General features: G+C 36.6%; 1 protein-coding gene across 4 annotated transcripts in view; it reads right to left on the reverse strand.

Annotated features, from left to right (window-relative positions):
* The window catches only part of RRAS2 (RAS related 2), an 81,003-nt gene that overhangs the window by 42,738 nt on the left and 16,020 nt on the right, over positions 1-22,245 (reverse strand). Inside the window, exon 1 of one of the 4 annotated variants that reach the window (XM_054661199.2) lies at positions 16,285-16,529. The exons of the other annotated variants lie outside the window; for them this stretch is intronic. Coding sequence (XP_054517174.1) covers positions 16,285-16,287 — 3 coding nt within the window. The 5' untranslated portion in view covers positions 16,288-16,529. Of the gene's footprint in view, positions 1-16,284; positions 16,530-22,245 lie in introns of those variants that run through there. 4 annotated transcript variants of the gene reach the window in all.

Here is a 22,245-nt window from a genome sequence, read left to right on the forward strand (position 1 = left end):
GGCAGGCGCCTGTAATCCCAGCTACTAGGGAGGCTGAGGCAGGAGAATCACTTGAACCTGGGAGGCAGAGGTTGCAGTGAGCCGAGATCGGCCAGTACACTCCACCCTAGACAACAGACCAAGACTCCATCTCAAAAAAAAAAAAAAAAGATTGCAAACAAGTAAACACGCGACGCACGTCAATATTTTAAAATCTTATGTCTATACCATTCCTCCTTCCCCTAACATGACTAGTCAACAGCAAATTTTAGGTGTTCTCAATAAATTTCCCTTGGTGAAATGGTGGTGGGACAGGGCAGGGAACTAACTCTACAAGGATGGCACGAAAGTCCCTCATTCTTTATACTCACTTAAAAGAATGATCAAAAATTGTCAAAACTTCTGAAGTTCTTGTATAGGGGTTGGGGGTTGGGGGCTACATTTGTTATTATTTTTGCCATGTCTTGTGTTTTGTCTTTGATCATCCAGGAGCAAGTGGGAGTGGGGAGAGCAGGGGAGCTGTTTACCTATTAAGACCACTTTAGCCTACCTATGATCACTTCTAGCCAGGTTGGATGGATCCTTCTTAATAAAGGAAATATCAGATTTAGCTCCCTTTCCACTATCCCTGGCTTGTTGCTGGCTGAAAATTCAGTCTCTAATTGAAAGTCTGACCCATTTCTGAAATTTTGCCTGTTCTGTATTTTTATCACTAAATGCTCCCCTGCTTCCATTTAAGCTCACCCTCGTTTGAGTGAGGTGAAGACAACATTTGAAAATGTGTTTGGTTTTTTTGAACCCAATAATGCATTTAAAAGGTATATTTAATCCAGATCTAGTTATTAGTGGCTTCTGGTATAATTCCTCGTACTGTAATCATAAGACAATGATTACTTCACTATAATTAACTACAATTGAACTTTGTTTAGTACTTTTAAAATCCCATCTACCTAGCTATAATAAATCTATTGACTACATACTATTTAACAGTTACTATGCTAGACACTGTATAAAAAACAAAACACCACCAATAAAAGTGTTTGCCCCAAAAGAGATCACAATCTAACTGTCAAGACAAATATACCCAACCAAATAGGTGATAACTGCTATCAGGAAATATCAAATATGCTGGGCACAGTGGCTCACACCTGTAATCCTAGCACTTTGGGAGGCAGGGGCAGGTGTGTCACTTGGACTCAGGAATTTGAGACCAGCCTGGGCAACATGGTGAAACCCCATCTCTACCAAAAATACAAAAAAAATAAAATAAAATAAGCGCAGCATGGTGGTGCGCACCTGTAGTCCCATCTACTTGGGAGGCTAAACTACGAGGATCACTTGAGTGCAGGAGGTTGAGACTGCAGTGAGCTGAGATAGCGTCACTGCACTCCAGCCTGGGTGACAAAGTGAGGAGACTCTGTCTCAAAAAAAAAAACACAAAGAAATATCAAATGCTATACAAACACATTCCATCTAGGAAGACACAGCTAGCAACATTTCCTGCTTCTCTTCCTTGATGTTTAATTTCTTTCTTCCTATGTTATATTTCCCACAAATAACATTTTTTCCAAATTATTTACCTAAGAAAACCTTAATCATCCAACAAGTAATTCCTTTGTAATACGTATGTTATTGGCTAAATACAGCAATCCAGATCTATATCTATGTGTTAAAGTAGTCACAGTCTAATTTATCTTGAACTTATTAGGGAAGTACATAACAACCATTGTTAAAATTTTATCAGCCATACCCATCAACATTCCGGATTAAATGTTAAAAATAAATGAAATCACAAACAAGTGAGCAAGAGGCTATAAAAAATGACCATCAATCCAATCAAGACAAATGTGAATTTAAAAAATAAAAAGTTAAAGAATGACCACTAAGATCTTAAGAGGAAACACACAGAACTTATGGAAATAAAAAATATAACCTAATGGTAAAAATTCAATAGATGGACTAAAAAGCGTATCTCTTCAAGGATATGCTAATGAGAACTAAAGGACAGACTATAGTGAACATAACTACAGCTAGAGGAGACATTTAAAAGAGAATACTATGAACAACTTTATGTAATAAATATGAAGCACAGACAAAATGGACATATGCCTAGAAAAATACAAACTCAAAACTGATTCAAGAATAATTAGAAGGCTGGGTACAGTGGCTCACACCTGTAATGCCAACACTTTGGGAGGCTGAGATGAGAGGATCACTTAAGCCCAGGAGTTTGAGATCAACCTGGGCAACATAGTGAGACTTCATCTCTACAAAAACAAAACAACAACAAAAAAACTAGGCCAAGCATAGCAGCATGTGCCTATAGTCCCAACAGCTTGGAAGGCTAAGGTAGGAGGATTGCTTGAGCCTGGGAGGTGGATGGTGCAGCAAAGTGAGATCACACCACTGCACTCCGACCTGGGTGACAGAGCGAGACCCTGTCTCAAAAAAAAAAAAGGATAATCAGAAAGCCTGAACAGCACTATGACTAATAAAGGAAGAAAAAATAAAATAAACTTCCCCCTCTTCCCCCCACCGACACACACACAAACTAGGTCTAAAAGTTGTAAAAGCAAGGTCTACCAAACTTTCAGGAAACAAGTAAATCCAGTATCACACAAATTCTTCCAGAGAATAGAAAAGGAGGAAATACACCCCCAAGTCATTTTATGAGGCCAGTATAATCTGGATACCAAAACCAGACAAGAACATTATTAAAAAATGAAAATTACAGGCCAATTTCACTAATAAACATACATGAAAAGAGTCCATATGCAAAATATTAACAAACAGAATCCAGAATCCAACAGTATATAAAAATATACATTATGACCAATATGTCCCAGAAATTCAGGAACAGAATATATAGACTTTTTTAAAATTATAAATATAATTCACCATATGAACAGACTAAAGAAAAACACTATAAGAGATACGGAAAAAGGATAAGAAAATGTCACATTTGTCTTAAAAAAAAAAAAACCTATAGCAAACAACACTTTTTACAGTGAAACTCATTAAAATCAAGAACAAGTATGTATGTCTACTATTACCATATTTATTCAACATTACATTGGAGGTCCTAGTTAATTTAATAAGAAAATAAAGTGGTATACAAATTTTTTAAGAATATATTTGATATGATTATCTGCACAGGAAACAATATACATAATAATGATTGGAATTAGAATTCAGCAAGGTATTTGGATATAAATGTCTACATAGTCCCCTCAACCTGTCGAAAAAATAAACAAACAGCAAAAAAAAATACCACTTCTGTATAAAGCTATTAGAAAGCTTAAGTCAAATAAAAGACACCATTTACAACAGCAACAGCAAATATATGATATGCAGGACTAACTCTAGTAAAAATATATTCTAGACCTTTAGGGAAAGAAATAATTAAGCTTTAAACAGAGGCCAAAAAAAAAAAAGGAAAACGTATATGAGTGTAAAAGCATTCTCTTCATGGATAGAATTGTCAAGGTATCAGTGCTCCCTTAACTGACCCAATTTAAATTTGTTTTAACATTACTGGGTTTTTCATAGAATTTGACAAGCTGATCCTAAAATTTATAAGCAAGAAAACAGCCAAGAAATTGTTTATAAGTGTAAGAGTCATGAGAATTTTTTTGTTTTGCTCAATGCCATTTTCCCAGCACCTAAAAAGTTCCTGGCACATAGCAGTTGTCTCCAATATATGTGCTGAATGAATTTTTGAATGAACACAGCAGGGAAACTTATCCTACCCTCTACGAAATTTAGAATGGAAATGACACAAGAATAGGCAAAAAAGACAAATGGAACAAAACAGAAGGCCTAAAAATAAATCCACATGAATGAAATTTGATATACAAATAAAAGAGCAGATCATAGGGGAAGCATAGAATAGTACTCAATAAGTGATGCTGGGACAACTAGTTTATGCATGTGGAAAAAAGTGAGATTGAGGGGAGAGATTATAAAGGGTTCATAAATCTCTAAGCACAGCCTGTATTGTCTCTAGATTCTTCCTAGCAAAGCCTCACAAGTTTTACATTAAGATGCTATTCTAATTGAGAAAATATATAGTACCTCACCTGGAATGGTAATGCACAATAATATAAACACTTACTGCATGTTAGCTATCATCGTATCTGAGCCCTCAAACTTACCCTGATGTGAAGCCTTGCTTCACCACTTCCCAGCTTTGTCACTGGAGAAGTTACCTGAATTCGCCTTGTCTTACCACAAAATGAGCTTGCACTAGCAATTACCTCAGCAAGAGTAACTTACTGTTGGGAGTTTCTTTTAATCCTTTTAGTATTTTTTTTTTTTTTTTTTTTTGAGACAGAGTCTCGCTCTGTCGCCCACGCTGGAGTGCAATGGCGCGATCTCGGCTCACTGCAAGCTCTGCCTCCCGGGTTCACGCCATTCTCCTGCCTCAGCCTCCTGGGACTACAGGCGCCTGCTACGACGCCTGGCTTTTTGTATTTTTAGCAGAGAGGGGGTTTCACCTTGTTAGCCAGAATGGTCTCGATCTCCTGACCTCATGATCCTCCCGCCTTGGCCTCCCAAAGTGCTGGGATTACAGGCGTGAGCCACCGTGCCCGGCTTCCTTTCAATATTTTTATTTTAGAATGGCATTAAGTTTGTAGATTAACAATTAGAATTGACACTGTTAAGAATCTGAATCTTCAGATCTGGAAATATAGTATGCTTTTCTGTTTAAGTCTTTGTCTTAAAAAAATTTAATGTTTGCTTTAAAATTTTGTATGGAAGACTGTAAAAAAAATTTAACACACATTTTTTAAGTGTGTAGAAGTACAGTCTTTTTGTTTGCTATTCTAAAAGGGGTGTCTTCTTCCAATGTATCTTCTACTTGATTTGTAAAAATTCTAAGTATTACATAAAATACTGTCCAATTGTGGAATGCAGTAGAGGCTGGGGAATGAGCAGCAACTGATAGCATTTTAAAGGAGGATCAAGTCTGGAATCTCACTATGCTTCTCTCATCTCCTTCCTTGAATTTAAGATGTTTTTTAAGAATATTACAGAATAGCATTCAGCAAAACATGGACATGTACTAGAACCCCTTTGAGAGAACTTGGTTTTTTATTCTTGAATGGTGCTAAAAAGTGACCTCATTATCCCATAGCATGGAATCCAAAAATAGTAGTAAAGAAGGCTTCCACAGAATATGTGCAAATCTGAAAATCTCAGGGCATGTACCTAATGCTATATTTATTTTTCACAAAACCGGAAATAGTGACAGCTTAAAACAAGTAACTAGACTGTTATATAGCTTTTAAAATGCTGCTGCTATTGTGTAATTTTTAGCATTTTGTATACTGAATTTCTATGCCAGGAAGTATGCCACTGTTAACTATTTTACATGATGCCTAAATTTTATTTTAAATAAAAAGTTATCACACATATCAAACTCAACTACACAAATTGTTATACTAAAACATTTCAGGAAATATGTGCTTTCTAACGCTAATGAAGTTTTAGAAAAGATTGTAAATATACAAACATAAAATAACAAGTATCACCAATTCTGAAATTTGTTAAATAAGTAAAAGAATTTTAAGAGGTAAAAGTTCTATATCTTTATACCAGCTGACTTGACAAAATTAAGAGTTCCAGTAAGAGCAAAATGTTGTCCTCTATTTGGGAGGGGGAGGGGACAGGGCACTGAGCAATCAAGCAGTTAAAACTCCTATGTCGTAACTTAAATCATTTATAACATCAAAAAGAAAGTAAACATTTCAATCCTATTAAGAATAGGATTTTGCTATTCTGTTCTGCTGTGGAAAACTAAGTAGTTACTTGTTTAAAAACTAAGATGAAGCAGACATAGCATAAACCAATTAAAATTAAATCAAAACAACAGTTTTAAGATGTAATATGCATATATGAATTTCTTAACAGATTATTATAGTTAAAATACCACTGAGTGTACTCACTTCAAGTGGTGTGTAAAAATAAAAATAGCTGAAGAGAGGATGGTCAAACCTCAAAACAAGTACTATAACCACCACCCAAAAATGCAAAATAAAGGAAGTTGTCTTCTTCAGAGTTAAGAGGAGGGGAAAAAATCTTACTACTTACACATTGGGAGGAAGTGGGGATGGAGAGAAAGAAAAACAATTCCATGCCCTTCCTAAATGTTTAAGAACAAATGCAATTTATGTTACCTTCAGAAGCATTTTATCAGTACCCACAAAATTGCCTTTTAATTTGTACTAGTAAACTTACATTGCCTGAGCGTCTTTCTCTACCCCCCTTTCTCTTCATTTGATTTCATGTGAAAGTCAAATTATTTGTATGACTGCTACCAGAATTTTAATAAAAATTGACACAACATAACCCAAACAATATAAATTTTCCCCTATTTAGCCAGACTCTAAATGCTTTAGGGAAAAAGAAAAACGTGCAGTACATAATTTAATTAGGTTCCAACAACTCTTCACAGATTCATATATACTTCTCACCTGTAACAACTCAATAGAGAAAAAAAAATTCAAGGATGAAAAGGTTTTATTTACTTCTTTCCATACGGCAGGTAATGAGAATGGATGTTGTCTCTTACAAGACACAGGTCAAACATAGGAAAGTATGGAGGAAAAAACACAAAGAAGCCAAACTTAGACCAAAAGTAGCTGTGACAAAGTTAAATGGCTTCATTAGAGAAAAAAAAGTCTTGACAGGATTTTTTAAAAATAAAATCTACCACTGTAGTGCTTACAAAGTACATAAGGCTAACAGTAAAGAGTGAGAAAAATGGCCAGGCGCAGTGGCTCATGCCTATAATTCTCGCACTTTTGGAGGCTGAGGCAGGCGGATCACCTGAGGTCAGGAGTTCAAGACCAGCCTGACCAACATGGAGAAACCCATCTCTACTAAAAATACAAAATTAGCCAGGTGTGGTGGTGCATGCCTGTAATCCCAGCTACTCGGGAGGCTGAGGCAGGAGAATCACTTGAACCCAGGAGGCGGAGGTTGCAGTGAGCCAAGATTGCACCATTGTACTCCAGCCTGGGCAAGAAGAGCAAAACTCCATTTCAAAAAAAAAAAAAAAAGAGTGAGAAAAAATAATGTAGCAAATTTAGTCAAGCCAGGAAGACAAGTGTAAAAACAATATCAAACATGGTAAAATTTATTTGGCAAGAGCTATAGTAAAATTTTAAGATGCCATTAGGCAATAGTAAAAATAATATTTAGGCAACAAAAAAGTATAAATCAATGTAAAAGCTTAGAAACACTAGAAGAAAAACAACTATAGTATGTAAAGTAGTAAAAAATATATACATGACACAAAGTAATGACTAAAATTAATGCAGATGCAATACACATACACCAATTTTTTTTTTTTCAACAAGAGTTTCGCTCTTGTTGCCCAGACTGGAGTGCAATGGCGTGACCTCTGCTCACCGCAACCTCCACCTTCTGGGTTCAAGCAATCCTCCTGTCTCAGCCTCCCGAGTAGCTGGGATTAGAGGCATGCGCCACTATGCCCAGCTAACTTTGTATGTTTAGTAGAGACAGGGTTTCTCCATGTTGGTCAGGCTGGTCTCAAACTGCCAACCTCAGATGATCCACCCGCCTCGGCCTCCCAAAGTGCTGGATTACAAGCGTGAGCAACTATGCCCGGCACATACACCAAATTTTATATATATGTGTGTGTATGTGTATATATATATATATACACATACACACATATATATGTATATACACACACATACATACACATACACACACACACGCATATACATATATATATATATTTTTTTTTTTGAGATGGAGTTTCTCTCCTGTTGTCCAGGCTGGAGTCCAATGGCGCGATCTCAGCTCACTGCAACCTCCCTTCACCTCCCAGGTTCAAGGGATTCTCCTGCCTCAGCCTCCCAAGTAGCTGGGATTATAGGCATGAGCCCCCAAACCCAGCTAATTTTGTATTTTTAGTAAAGACGGGGTTTCACCATGTTGGTCAGGCTGGTCTCAAACTCCTGACCTCAAGTGATCCACCCGCCTCAGCTTCCCAAAGTGCTAAGATTACAGGCACAAGCCACCACGCGGGGCCAAAATTATATATTTTAAAGCAGAGATAGATCAAACACAAAATGAATCAAGTTAGGCTTTTAGACCCCTCGCATACACAGATACCTTTTCTTATTCTAAACAAATATTCACATGTGCATAATCTTGTATTTTCTTTCCTAAAGAGGGTCCTCAAAATTATATAAGCTGTAGGCCCCCTCAACACCTGGATGTGATTCCTGTAGTAAACAGCAAAAACATACCTTTTCTAATGTCTAAAACTTGCCAATTTCTGGCCATGATGCCAAAAGTAAAATAGAACAAAAAAGCAGAAATCAACAAAGACTTAAATTTTAAATATATAATAAAAATTCACAGGATGAAAGGACACATTTTAAATTAGGAAATTAAAAACAGGGCCAGGCACAGTGGCCCATGCCTGTAATCCCCGCACTTCAGGAGGCCAAGGTGAGACAGTCACCTGAGCCCAGGAATTTGAGGTCAGCCTGAGCAACATAGTGAGACTTCATCTCTATAAATAAAAATAAAAATAAATTAGCCAGGCGTGGTGACACATGCTTGTAGTCCTAGCTCTTCAAGGGGCTGAAGCAGATGGACTGCTTCAGCCCAAGAGTTCGAGCCTATAGTAAGCTATGATTGTGCCACTGCACCCCAGGCTGGGCCACAGAGTAAGACCCTATCTCTTAGAAACAATCAAAAAGAAAATTAACAAATATCCAAATGACTCAATGTAGTATTCACGGTGTAATGTGAATGTGTTCATTAAAAGATGTAAAAACACAGCAATGAATTCTAAGATTTTAGAAAACAAACCCAAAGGAAAACAGAACAAAATAATTTAAGGAAAAATACAAGGATCTATTCATTGGTAGTCCTGATAATTTAAGAACTGCTTCCTGGCCAGGCTCAGCAGCTTACATCTTGTAATCCCAGCACTTTGGGAGGCCCAATCTATACAAAAAATTTAAAAATTAGCCGGGCATGGTGGCACACGCCTGTAGTCCCAGCTACTCAGGAGGCTGAGGTAGGAAGATCCATTCAACCTGGGAGGTCGAGGCTGCAGTGAGCCATGATTGTGCTACTGCACTCCAGCCTGGAGGACAGAGACCCTGTTTCAATTAAAAAACAAAAAACTGGTTCCTTGGGGTTGGGGGAACACCATACTCAGAAACTTAAATGAGTACCACTGATGAGGGGGATGTCTTAATAATTTCAGATTCCCTGAAAAAGCAGAGGCATTATGATGACATGTAGTTAACATTAAAAAAAAATTTTTTTTCAGATGATATAAATATTCAAACGAAAAAGGCTGTAACAAAAATAAGATACTTTTGACCACAGCTATATGTTGAGAAATTTAATTAAGGCAATGTTTTCACACCAAATTTTTAAGAAGAAAAATGTATTTACACATAAAGCTTACATTTCAAGAGGTAGAAAACTGAATCAACAGGATGAAATAGACAAAATTGTTTATCAACAATAGGAGAAACTATAGTTAATAACAGTGGCATTTCATTTGTTTTTTGTTTGCTTGTTTTAGAGACAGTTCACTGTTGCTCAGGGTGGTGTGCACTGGCGTGATCATAGTTCACTGCAGCCTCAAACTGCCGGGCTCAAGCAATCCTGCTGCCTGAGACTTCTAAAGTGCTGGGATTACAGGCATGAGCCACTGCGCCTGACCCTAAATCCAGATTTTTAAAGAACATAAAATTTAAAGCCCTGGGAGAATATGAAGATGAACATACTACCCAATTCATCTTTCAAGTCAAATATATTCTTGGTCACAAGTTTCTGTGAACCTAGAAACTGGAAACGAGAAACACAACACCCATACAACTTAATAAAATAAACAAGAAACTGGGGTAAAATGATGGTGTATAAAATCCCTCAGTGTACTAAGTAAATATATTCTAATGATCTAACATACCACAGTAATGGCTTAACAAAAACAAAAAGAATACATTTCTACAGATATCAAAACAGCATCTGGTAAAATTATATTGCAAATAACATTAAAGAAAAACACTAATAGGATACTTATATAACTTATCCAAAAAATTTTAAAACCATTGTACACGATGTAGAAAAAAATAGTTAACAAAACAAGGTTATCTACTGTGTTCATTTTGTTTGAACTATTTTGTTATAAGGTTCTGGCCTGGGCATGGTGGCGCACACCTATAGTCCCAGCTATTCAGGAGACTGGCGGGAGGATCACTTGAGCCCAGAAGTTCAAGTCCAGCCTAGGCAACATAGGGAGATCCCCAACTCTTAAAAAAAAAAAAAAAAAAAGTTCTGGCAAGTCTACTACAGAAAGAGGATGTAAGTATTAAAAGGGAAGGAACAAATGAAAAGGCAAGATATGGACTAGAAGAAACTATCTGCAATACACAGCTGACAAAGGATTTGTGTTCCAAATATATTAAGAAACTTTACAACTCAGTAACACAAAGCAATCCAATTTTCAAAAGAGACAAAAGACATACAGACACACAAAAGGAGCTATACAAATGGCCAATAGGCACATACAAAGATGCTGAATATCATTAGTCGTCAAGGAAAAGCTATTTAAAACCACAGTGAGATACCACAGCACAGCCACTAGATTGGCTAAAATACCCGGTATCGGTAAAGACCCAGAGTAACTGGAATTTCCATACCCAGTTGCTGAGAATGTAAAATGGTACAACCATTTTATAAGAAACCACCTGTTTCCCAAAGTTAAACATCCACTTACCATACGACCCAATAATCACAACTTGGTATTTATCCAAGCAATATGAAAATGTAAGTCCAAACAATGACTTGTACATCAATGTCTGGGTCAGCTTTATTCACAGTTAATGAACATTGGAAACAACCCAAATGTTCTATCAGTAAGCAGACAAATAAATTGTGGTATATCATACAATGAAATACTACCAAACAATAAAAAAGAACAAACTACTAGCCAGGCATGGTGGTGTGTGCCTATAGTCCCAGCTACTTGGGAGGCTGAGGCAGGAGGCCCACTTGAGCCTGGGGAGGTTGAGGCTGCAGTGAGCCATGATGGCACCACCGCACTCAAGCCTCAGCAACAGAATGAGACCTTGTCTCAAAAATAGTAATAATAATAATAAAATAAAGAACCATAGAAACAAGCAATATCATAGATGAATGTCAAAATCATCATGCCAAGCAAAAACATCCCAGACACAAAAAGAGTACATACTGTATATTTCTATTATATAAAGTCTAGAAACAGGCAAAACTGAACAATGGGAATAAAAAGTCAGAAGGGAGACAAGGGACCTTCTTGGAGAGATAGAAATGTCCTATATGTGCTTGTAATGATGGTTATACAAGCTGTGTACATTTTTCAAAACTCACATGACAATACACTATAAAAGGGTAAACATTAACATATGTGGTTACTACTAATAATAATGTAAATCAGAATGGGAAGTAAACAGGAAGCTTTTACTTTTTAATTGACAAGCCTTTGTATTGCTTGCATCTTTATATATCGTACGGTTAAAATGTTACATTTTTAATGACTCACAAATATTTCACTCAGTTTTTCAACCAATTGAAAAAAATCACACACATTATCATTGGAGCAAAACAGAAAGCCAAGAAAGACTCCTTATAAAAGAAGATATAATACATAAGAACATCTGAAAATAGAAAATAAAAGAATTACAAATCAGATCTTTAAAAAAATGATCTTTTTCTAAGCTTTTAGTGACAGAGAAAATCTTGATTTGTACTCTACTGTGTGTGTTTCACCTCACAATAGAGAAACTAACTGAAGTAAACATAAAACATCCAGAGGCTTTTCCAAGTAAAGTAACAGACAATGGGCAAAGACATGAACAAATCATACAAGGAAAAAAATGCAACAGTAAAAATAAGAATCAGACTTCCCTGGAAACAATAACAATACAAACCAAAAAACGTTTAAATATCATTTTATATCAATTAGCAAATTAATTTATAACTTTTTTCTTATTATAAAATAATTACATCATTGTAAAAACTTTATGAAAGTATAAAGAAAAAGATAACTCAACATTTGGGTCAATTTCTATTTCTTCCCATTGTTTTATCTATTATTTTAAAGATTAAAAAATAACACAAAAAGTATTTTTTCTTCAGGTAAATCATAGTATAAGCAACTTATGTCATCATATATATTTCTTAAATAATTTTTATAAGCTACACCGATCTGCTTTAAGTCCACTAGAAAAAAGAGTTATATTTAACCATTGGTCTATTTAAGACAATTCTAGTATATCACTATTATAAGTCATGTCATGATAAATATCACTGTAGATAGATATTTATGGTTCTTATCCCTGAAGGTGTATTTATCAAGTCAAAGGAAAAGGCGAGGCTATTGATAAATAACACTAAACTATACTCTAGAAAACTACACCAATTATATTCCCTTAAGCTTAGAAACTCAAGTTTTAAAAATTCCTTTTCCTTATAAACATATTGCATGTTCAATAAAGAAAATCCAGACACAGAAAAGAAAAAAACAAAAATAATTAAAATCATCCATAATTCCACCATCTAAGGATGCCCACTCTTAGCTTGTGTCCTGTTTTCCTATGCATATATAATTAAATGCTGTACTGTGAATTTCATTTTATAATCTGTTTTCATTTTATAATCTGTTTTCCCCACCCCCACCCTGCCCCTTTTTTTTTGGAGACAGGGTCTCTGTCGCCCAGGCTGGAGTGCAGTGGCAGCGATCACAGCTCACTGCAACCTCGACTTCCCTAGGCTCAGGTGATCCTTTAACCTCTGTTTCCCAAGTAGCTGCAACCACGGGCACGTACCAGCATGCCTGGCTAAATTTTTTAGAGACGGGTTTTCGCCATGTTGCCCAGGCTGGTCTTGAACCCCTGGACTCAAGCAATCCACCTCCCTCCACAAAGTGCTGGAATTACAGGCGTCAGCCATCTCACACAGCCCCGCCCTTACTTTTAATGAGCATTTCCTGCTTACCAGTCTTTTAAAAGTAATTTTAATGACATGGACCATATTTAATCCATCTTCATTATTGACCACATAGGTGATTTCTAATTTTTTTAGATTAAGCAACAGTCAAATCATTGCACATATAGGAAATTACTTCATCAGAAAAAGTTACCTGGAAAATAACTACTGGGTCGAAATTTATGAAATTTAAGATTTAATTCAGCTTGTTGATTTCCAATCTCAATAGCAGCATGAGAGTGCCCATTTCCCATAACTTTACCTATAACAGGTAGTCTTTTACTAACCTGTGTCAATTTGATAATTTAAAAATCGTTTATTGTTTTACTTTGTCCTGGTTTTTTTTTCCTATTCAGTGAGGGCTAACAATTTAAAATGTTTATTGATTTGTTTTTCAACTGCTCACCTTGCTGTCATTTTAAGATATGAGAATTATTTGTATCATCAGCAAATTTATTTTAAAAATGCAGTTCTTGTTGTTGAGCATATCCATTAAGTTATATATATAATTCTGATATATCCATGTAACCTATTCAATTACTGATGGAGGGTAAAACTTTTTTGAAAAGCATCCATCCATACACACACACACACACACACACACACACACACACACACACACACACAATGGATTAGTCTGTCTCCTATATCAAAGAAAAGTATCTAGCTGGGACTCCCATCAAGTTCTTCCTTGTTTCTAAAAACTCTCCTGCATCCATAAACATAGCCATATAAATATCCTTCCCACCCTTCTAGCGAGTGTTAAAAAAAAAAAAGTGTATTATTCTGCCCATCTTTTATCCTTCAGTTAGAAATCAAATCTCCTCCAACCTTCTCAAAGGTCCTTGCCATCAACAACTGTCCCTCCTCCAACATCTTCCCTATTGTACTAGCTTTTTCCTCAGCATATAAACAAGACACCTTCTTTTTCTAAAAACACTCACATGCACCACTGCACTACCACCAACCTAGCCCCAACCTCTGCTCTTACCTTCCTTCTTTCTCCTCCATCAACATTTTTCTTGACTGCCCATCCAGCGGTCTGGCTTCTAGTCCCACACTGCTCTCTGTGACCTGTTCATTGCTGAATCCAAACTTACAATTTTCACCATCAGATTATTTACCAATCTAAGACCTGTGACCCTGCTGAACACTCAAAGCCATTCCTGAAACTGTCTTCTCTTGGTTTCTGTAATACCTAACATGATTTGTGTCTCTAGTTCTCCAGTGGGTTCTGTTCAGTCATCTTGTTCCTTTTCTTCTTCCAGAGTCCCTTTTAATGGCAGGCTTCCAGAGTCCCACCTTGAGCCGGCAGACCTCCTTAACATGAATGATCCTCATCTACACCAACTAGCTTCAAAAATCCTTACTTTACATTCCCAAATCTACCTCTGCACCTAAATCTCTTACCTACACTTCTCTTCTGATTATAAAAAGGGATATATACCTTCATATGGCAGCCCCTGAAGCATCTCAAACTCAACAGGTTCAGAACTGAACTCATCATAAATTAAGATGAATGACAAAATGACTTGCAATTTGAATGAGGCATAAAAATATCAATCTATTTTTTGAGCTAGCAGAATAGTAAAAATAGAAACAAAATCAAAACTTCAGAAGAAAACATCAATTACAACATTACTTAATAAACCAAAAAGCCCTTAAAATAACTTTTTCTTCTGAAAAGATAGAGTAGACATACTTTTCCCTATTTCTCCTGCTAAAAACTAAAAATCCTTGACAAACATAAGACTCTGAAAGTTTGAGGGAAGGCATATAGACCAACACTTTGGAATCCAAGAAACCAACACTGTGGTGAGTTTCCTGGGTTTTCTTTTTACAACATATATCCCAGAGTTGGAGCTGAAAAAGCCAGCAACATGGAAATGCCAACAGGCACAGACAAAAAAAAGTACTAACAAAAGAATGCTCTCTCTAGCTAAAGGACCAGAACAGGACGTCCCAGCAAGACAGAAAACTTTTAGATGACAGCTGCTCTACTCCCAACAGACACCAAAGAAAAAACCTCTGCCCACACCAGGGAAGGTCAAGTGGGGATCCTAGAATCCCACACTCAAAAGGCTGTAAAGGGGCACCCCAACACCCCACTGCAGTGGTGTCAGGGAAGACCAAGTGGGGAGCTAAGACTTTCATCCCAACTGGCCAGCATGAACCTCCTTCTCCCAGCAGTGTCAATGGACTTCCATCCCCACCAGGCAGTAACAAAGAGCGTCCCCACATTTTGGACTTAATGTAAGCTGAGTAGGGAATCTAGACACCTGCCTCCACCTCACAGTAACAAGGCAGCACTTCCCTTTCTCCTGCCAGAGTGGTATCCAAAAAAGCCAGCTAACCCAGTCTAAAAAAATACAGAGCCACACAACAAAATATGAAAATGTGCAGATTTCAAAAGAAAAACCCAAGGAACAGGAAGATCCCAAACCAAATGACAAAAAGACAATCGACAGACACCAACATCGAGATAACAAAGATGTCAGAATTATCTGGCAAACATATTAAGGCAGTCTCCATAAAAATGTTTCAACAGCTTGAAACAAATGAACAAAAAGTCTCAGCAAAGAAATGAAAGTCTCAGTAAAGACACAGAAGTACAAAGAAACAAATGGGAGCTTAAAACTAAAAAATACAATAATCAAAATAAAGAGCTCAGTGGATGGTCTTAACAGTAAAATGGAAGGGACAGAAGAATCAACAAACTAGAATGCACAACAGTAGAAACTACCAAATCTGAAAAACAGAAAACACACTGAAGAAAAGAAAGCAATGAACAGAGCCTCAATAGCCTTTGGGAATGTTACAAAAGATCTAACTTCCATGTTATCAGAGGATCACAATGAGAAGACAAGGAGAATAGAGCTGAAAAAGTACATGAAATAACAGCTGAAAACTTCCCAAATGTGGTAAGACATAAACCTACACATTCAAGAAGTTGAATAAACCCCAAAGAGGAAAAACCCAATGAAATCTACACCAAGACACATAATAATTAAACTTCTAAAAACAAAAGACAAAAAAATATTGAAAGCAGCCTAGGAAAAACATCTTACCTACAGGAGAAAAACAGCAGATTTCTCATCAGAAACCATGGGGATCAGAAGAAGTGGCACAGTATCTTTCAGGTGCTGATCAAAGAAAACTACAGTACCTTGCTTATCCCCAGTTTCACTTTCCTTGGTTTCAGTTACCCACAATCAACCACAGTTCAAAAATATTAAATGGAAAATTTCAGAAATAAAGTTTCAAATTGTTTACCATTCTGAGTAGCCTGATGAAATCTCACACCATCTCACCCAGGACAATGAATCATCCCTTTGTCCAGAGTATCCACACTGTATATGCTACTCAACCGTTAGTCATCAACACTGACACTGTCTGCTCTGAACATTCAACTGTTGACATTATCATGCCTCAACAAGCCATATCATCATGCCTCAACGATCCAGGATCATCCAAAGCAGATGATTCTGACCATACATCAGAAGGTCAATAGTAACAATGCAACATCACAATGCCTACATCATTTACCTCACTGCTTCTCATCAAGTAGGCATTATCTCATATCATCATAAGAATATAGAACAAAAAGATATTTTGAGAAAGACCGCATTCAGATAACTTCTATTGTAGTATATGGTTGTAATTTTTCTATTTTATTAATAATCTAATCTCTTACTGTGCCTAATTTATAAATTAAACTTTATCATAGGTATCTATCTCCTTATTGGAAAAACAGGATATGTAGGGTTCAATACTATCCACAGTTTCAGGCATCTGGGGGGGTTGAAATATATAGCCCTTGCAGGTAAGGGTGGACTACTGTATTAACTCAGAATCTTATGTACAGTAAATGTTTTAAAAATTGTTCTGGGATGAAGGAGAAATCAAGACCTTCTCAGATAAGGAAAACCAAAGAGAATGTATTGCCAGAAGGGCCACCCTAAAAGAATGGCTAAAGAAAGTTCCTTAAACAATAAAAGGAACCTTGAAACATCAGAAAGGAAAAAACATGGTTAGCAAAAATATGGACAAACTCCATAGCTTTCCTTCTCGAGTTTTCTATAGTATGCTTGACAGTTCAAAAAAAAATGTTAATACTGTAAAATGTATATAGTGAGAATATTTAAAAGTTATATTATAAACAGGAAAATAAAGGGACATAAAGGTTTCCATACTTTATTCAAACTGGCAAAATGACAGTATCAGTAGGTTGCAATAAATTATACATAAATAATGTAATACCTAGAGTACCCACATAAAAAGCTAAAATCCTATAAGGTAAGTACTATTATCATCCCCATTATATTGATGAGGAAATTAAGGCTCAGAGTTGCATAAGGACGCAGATACTAGTAAGTACAGGCTGAGTATCCCTTATCTGAAATACTTGGGACTAGAAGTGTTTCAGATCTGAAATTATTTTGGATTTTGGAATATCTGCATATACATGAGTTATCCTGGGGGATGGGACCCAAGTCTAAACATGAGATTTATGTTTCTATACACTTTTTACACATATCTACAAGGTAGCTTGACACATATTTTTAATAATTTTGTTCATGAAACAAAGTTTGTGTACTTTGTTTCAAGGTCAAGAGCAAAGCTGAGGTCAAGTTTTAAATTTTCCACTTGTGGCATCATATCATGACTCAAAAAGTTTCAGATTCTGGATTTCAGATTTTTGAATTAGGAACGCACAACATGTAAAGATGAGACTCAATCCCGAAGTCAAATGGCTCCAAATCCTAATTTTTTTTTTAAGCCACATTAAAAAGGGGTTTTGGGGATTTAAAGCTCAGAGTTACAGAAGGATACAGATACTACAAAACAGTGAATATGGGACTCAATCCCAAATTCTGATTTTTTTTTTCCACCACAATAGAAAGGGGTTCTTGGGATTTAAAACTTCAAAACATGATGGGGAAACAGTTTTTCACTAACCTCTGTTAAACCAAACATGTGACGCCATCTGTTTGGACTGAGCTTCTGTACTACGCCCAACAGACCAAACCAAAATGAAGTTACCCATGCTGAATGAAGTTCCACACCACCAAGCCATTTATCTGACCTTCTAGAAATCAGGAGAATGAGAGATGACAGCCAAATACCCAAACAGGCCAGTTTTAGCTAGCACAATAAGGAAGTCCCATCTGCTTTAACCTTTACAAGGAAAATAACTTTAAAAATATCAGCTGGCCCGGGCTCAGTGGCCCACGCCTGTAATCCCAGTACTTTGGGAAGCCGAGGTGGGAAAAATCACTTGAGGCCAGTTGTTCGAGACCAGCCTGGGCAACACAATGAGACTGTCTCTACCAAAAAAAAAAAAAAAAAAAAAAGGGGGGGGGAAAGAAAAAATCTATAATAAAAAAATAAAAAGACCGATCCATTTTTTGTTTTGTTTTTGCTTTCTTCAGCCCTTTTCTGTCTATAAAGCCAAACTGCTGTGCTCAGTTCATCAGAACAGTCATTCTATTTTATAAAATGAGATGTTGCCAGATTCTAGGATCAAAAAGCCAATTAGATCTTTCAACTAAATTTGTTGTAATTTTGTTTTCTGATACCTCCAACTGAAACTTAGCACTTCCTCTATAAAGCACTCTAGCAATACCTGCTGATTGTCAACAACAGACATCAGATATTTTCATGTAATAGCTACTGCAGGTAAGTCAGAATAGCATTTACACTACTAAAGTTAAAAAGAAAGAAAGAAAATAGAAAGTTAAAGTTAAAAAGGAAAGTTATTAAAGTTAAAAAGAATTTTTTTAAAAAAGTTAAATAATTTTGCTTCTAACATTTTGATATTTGAATTTAAATGTACTGGTTCCCCTTATAATCATATACATTTTATTTTATACATTTAAAAATAGTATTCTGGCTGGGAGCAGTGGCTCATGCCTGTAATCCCACCGCCTTGGGAGGCTGAGGTGGGCAGATGGCTTGAGCTCAGGAGTTCGAGACCAGCCTGGGCAATATGGAGAGACCCCATCCCTACTAAGAACACACACACAAAAATAGCCGGGTGTGGTGGTGCAGGCCAGTGGTCCCAGCTATTCAGGAGGCTGAGGTGGGAGGTTTGCTTGAGCCAGGGTTTGGGGGTTGTGGGGGAGGTTGCAGTGAGCCGAGGTCGCGCCACTACACTCCAGTCTGGGAGACAGGGCAACAGAGTCTGTCCCTCTGTCTCCCAGGCTGGAGTGTAGTGGCGCGACCTCGGCTCACTGCAACCTTCGCCTCCAAGGTTCAAGCGATTTCTGCCTCAGCCTCCCGAGTAGCTGGGATTACAGGCGCACCCCACCATGCCCAGCTAATTTTTTGTATTTTTTTTAAGCAGAAATGGGGTTTTGCCACGTAGGCCAGGATGGTCCCAAACTCCTGACCTCAAGTGATCCGGCTGCCTCGGCCTCCCAAAGTGCTGGAATTACAGGAGTGAGCCACTGCACTCAGCCAAAAAAAAGTATTCTGAGAATCCCACAGGCTTTACCAAACTATCAAGAGCCCTTTACACAAAAAAGTTTAAGAATCCCTACATTAAGAACCATTTCCAATTTATTAAAAAGTCTTAACAGACCACAGCTTCTTGTCACTGGAATGAGAAGAATGGCTCTGCTAGAAGACACCGAAAGAAAAATACCTACAAAACTAAACCATGCTAGAAGCAAATGCTTTTTCAAGTTCTCAAAAATCAATACCGTAAGAGTTAGACCCTTAGTTCAGTAAAAATCTATCCACAATCATCAAAGGATCCCCAATTTACACCATGAGTTAATTCCCAGGTAATTCCCAAAAAGGATATAATCCAAACCTCTAAACTCAAGAACAAGAGCACTTTTTCCACCTTCCCCAACCTTCCACCTCTTACCTACCCCTACCCATTTCCTCTTGAACATCATAATCTATAAATCTAAAGATGAAGAGTTCCTTTCTTGAGGAAATTGGCAACATTCAAATGTATATACTTTCACATTCTTGTTCCAAGAACACAGAATTCCTTTTCTCTCCCCCATCCCACCTCTCTCAAAGGCATAAGTACCCAAATCGGGCAAAGCCTTTAAGATGAACAATGACCACAGCATTTTTTCTAATCCCATGATGAAAATAAGATTCCTGTCATACGCAAGGCCACCAAAAGAGTGGCAGCACATTTTTTACATAAATAATCCTATCCCTCCCCCTAAAAATTCAACGTTTGATGAAAATCTTCTCGGTCCAAAAGTAATCCATTTTCTAAAGGAATAAATTTCATGAGCAAAAAAAGTCAACAGCATAGCACAGAGCACAGGTCTAGTACGATACTCCAGGTTTTCTTTCAATCGGTAAACCTACCTCAAACTACATTATGTGGGCATTTGTTTTGTATGCCTACAAATAGTGTTATGAATTCGGTGCTGAGAAAAGTTAAAGGCATTTCTGTATATAGGAAACTAAAGGCAAAATTAATCATCAGTTCCTGTAACTACCAAGACAAAAATTAGATACTGTGCTTTGGAGAAATCTTCAGAAACCATGTATAGTAATTTTTAAAGCAAATCATAATACACACATTCACATACAAGTTTTATCCACAAATTCAAATATGAATTTCTTACTGTAATAAGAATGTACTCAAGTTTTATTTGTTGTTTGAGAAGACAAGGACCAAAAATAAAAATAAAAATAATAAAAATAGTTTCCTACTCTGAAGGAAAACCCCTGAAGAAAACACTTGTGTCTCGTCAAACAAGTCATGATACCTTTAACACCAAATTAACAGCTAAAAATTTCCATTTGACTACACAGTTAAGTCAGAGTACATTCTCTGTTCTTAATTAACTATAAAATACCTCAGAAAATGTTATGAAAAAATATAAATACGCATACTCACCTCCCAACTTAGGAAACAAAACATTTGTAATATGATTGAAGACTCTTGCATGCCTCCTCAATAATATTCCCCTCTCTCCTCCCCCAACACCAAGAGGTAATCAATATCCTGAATTTGGTATCTGTCATTCTCATGCATTTATACAACATTAGTAATCATATGATAGTATTCCTAAACTACGTTTTGGAGAGGACACCACTGCAAATCTTCAGCTCTATACTAGCTTTTATCAGTAGCCATCAATTGCAGTTTTAATAGAAATACAAATACATCAAGTGTGCTTTTGGGTGAAACCTCACCCTTCCCTCTCCTCCTACCCCACTGCTCCTCCCAGATTCAAATTGTTAACACAGTCACATGACCAAGAACTTCAGAAAGAGTATCTATCACTCTTTTCAGCTCCCCTCTAGTTAGTGTTGGCACTTTTATTCCAACTTAACATTAATAGTTCTGTAGTGAGAAGAGGATCATATTTAGAAATACAAAAACCAACTTAAATCCCAGCTTCACTTTTTACTTGCTACAGGACCTTGGGCAAATCCCTTCTTCCCAAGCCTGCATTTCCTCATCTGTAGGACGGAAATAATGACCATGACGATGCCGTGCTGCCTTCCAATCATAAAGGGTTGTAACTGGTAGAAAATGAAATAGTCATAATTACTTCAATGTATTTTTCATAGGTACCTGCTCCTAATTAAAAAACAAAACTTGAAACCCTTAGTAATATAATTCAGTTACTGCATTGTATAGGAAAATGAAGTCCAACCAACCAACCAGCTTATCAAAAATACAAACCAAAGTTCATCAATACAGGTTCTATACAAGCTATAGAACACGATATTATACCTTTTCATTTCATAATTCTATTGAAATTAATGCAAACTCAAGGTTAATATTAAGAAAACAGAAGATGCCTAGTTTCATTATCTAGATACTAGCTACTTATTTGGGGGACATAATTAATGTATGGTGCCTTTTTCAATGTTAATCACTTAACTTGTCTCATATACATATTTCACAACTGCAACTTTAATTTTCAAAGAATTAAAAATATGACAAGGCTGAAGTCTATTTCACATAATTCATTTTGGCACTACTCTGAGTAAACAGCTATTGATAGGAGTAAAAACGAAGAAAAGTCACTAATTACTAGATCCATTTTAAGTAATAATGTATAGAATATTACAAGAGGTTCTGTTTTTAAAAGAAAAGGAATGTGGGGTATTTTGTGACAGGCCAGTAAGACAGCTGGAACAAAGCTGTTTGAGCAACAGCTGTGCACGATGTACTGTTCATCTAAAACCACAAACTAAAGTAACTCATGTCAGACAACTTCATTGGATAATCAGCTCAGCCAA

Source organism: Pan troglodytes, chromosome 9 (assembly GCF_028858775.2).
Source record: "Pan troglodytes isolate AG18354 chromosome 9, NHGRI_mPanTro3-v2.0_pri, whole genome shotgun sequence".
In the NCBI taxonomy this organism is placed as follows: domain Eukaryota; kingdom Metazoa; phylum Chordata; class Mammalia; order Primates; family Hominidae; genus Pan; species Pan troglodytes.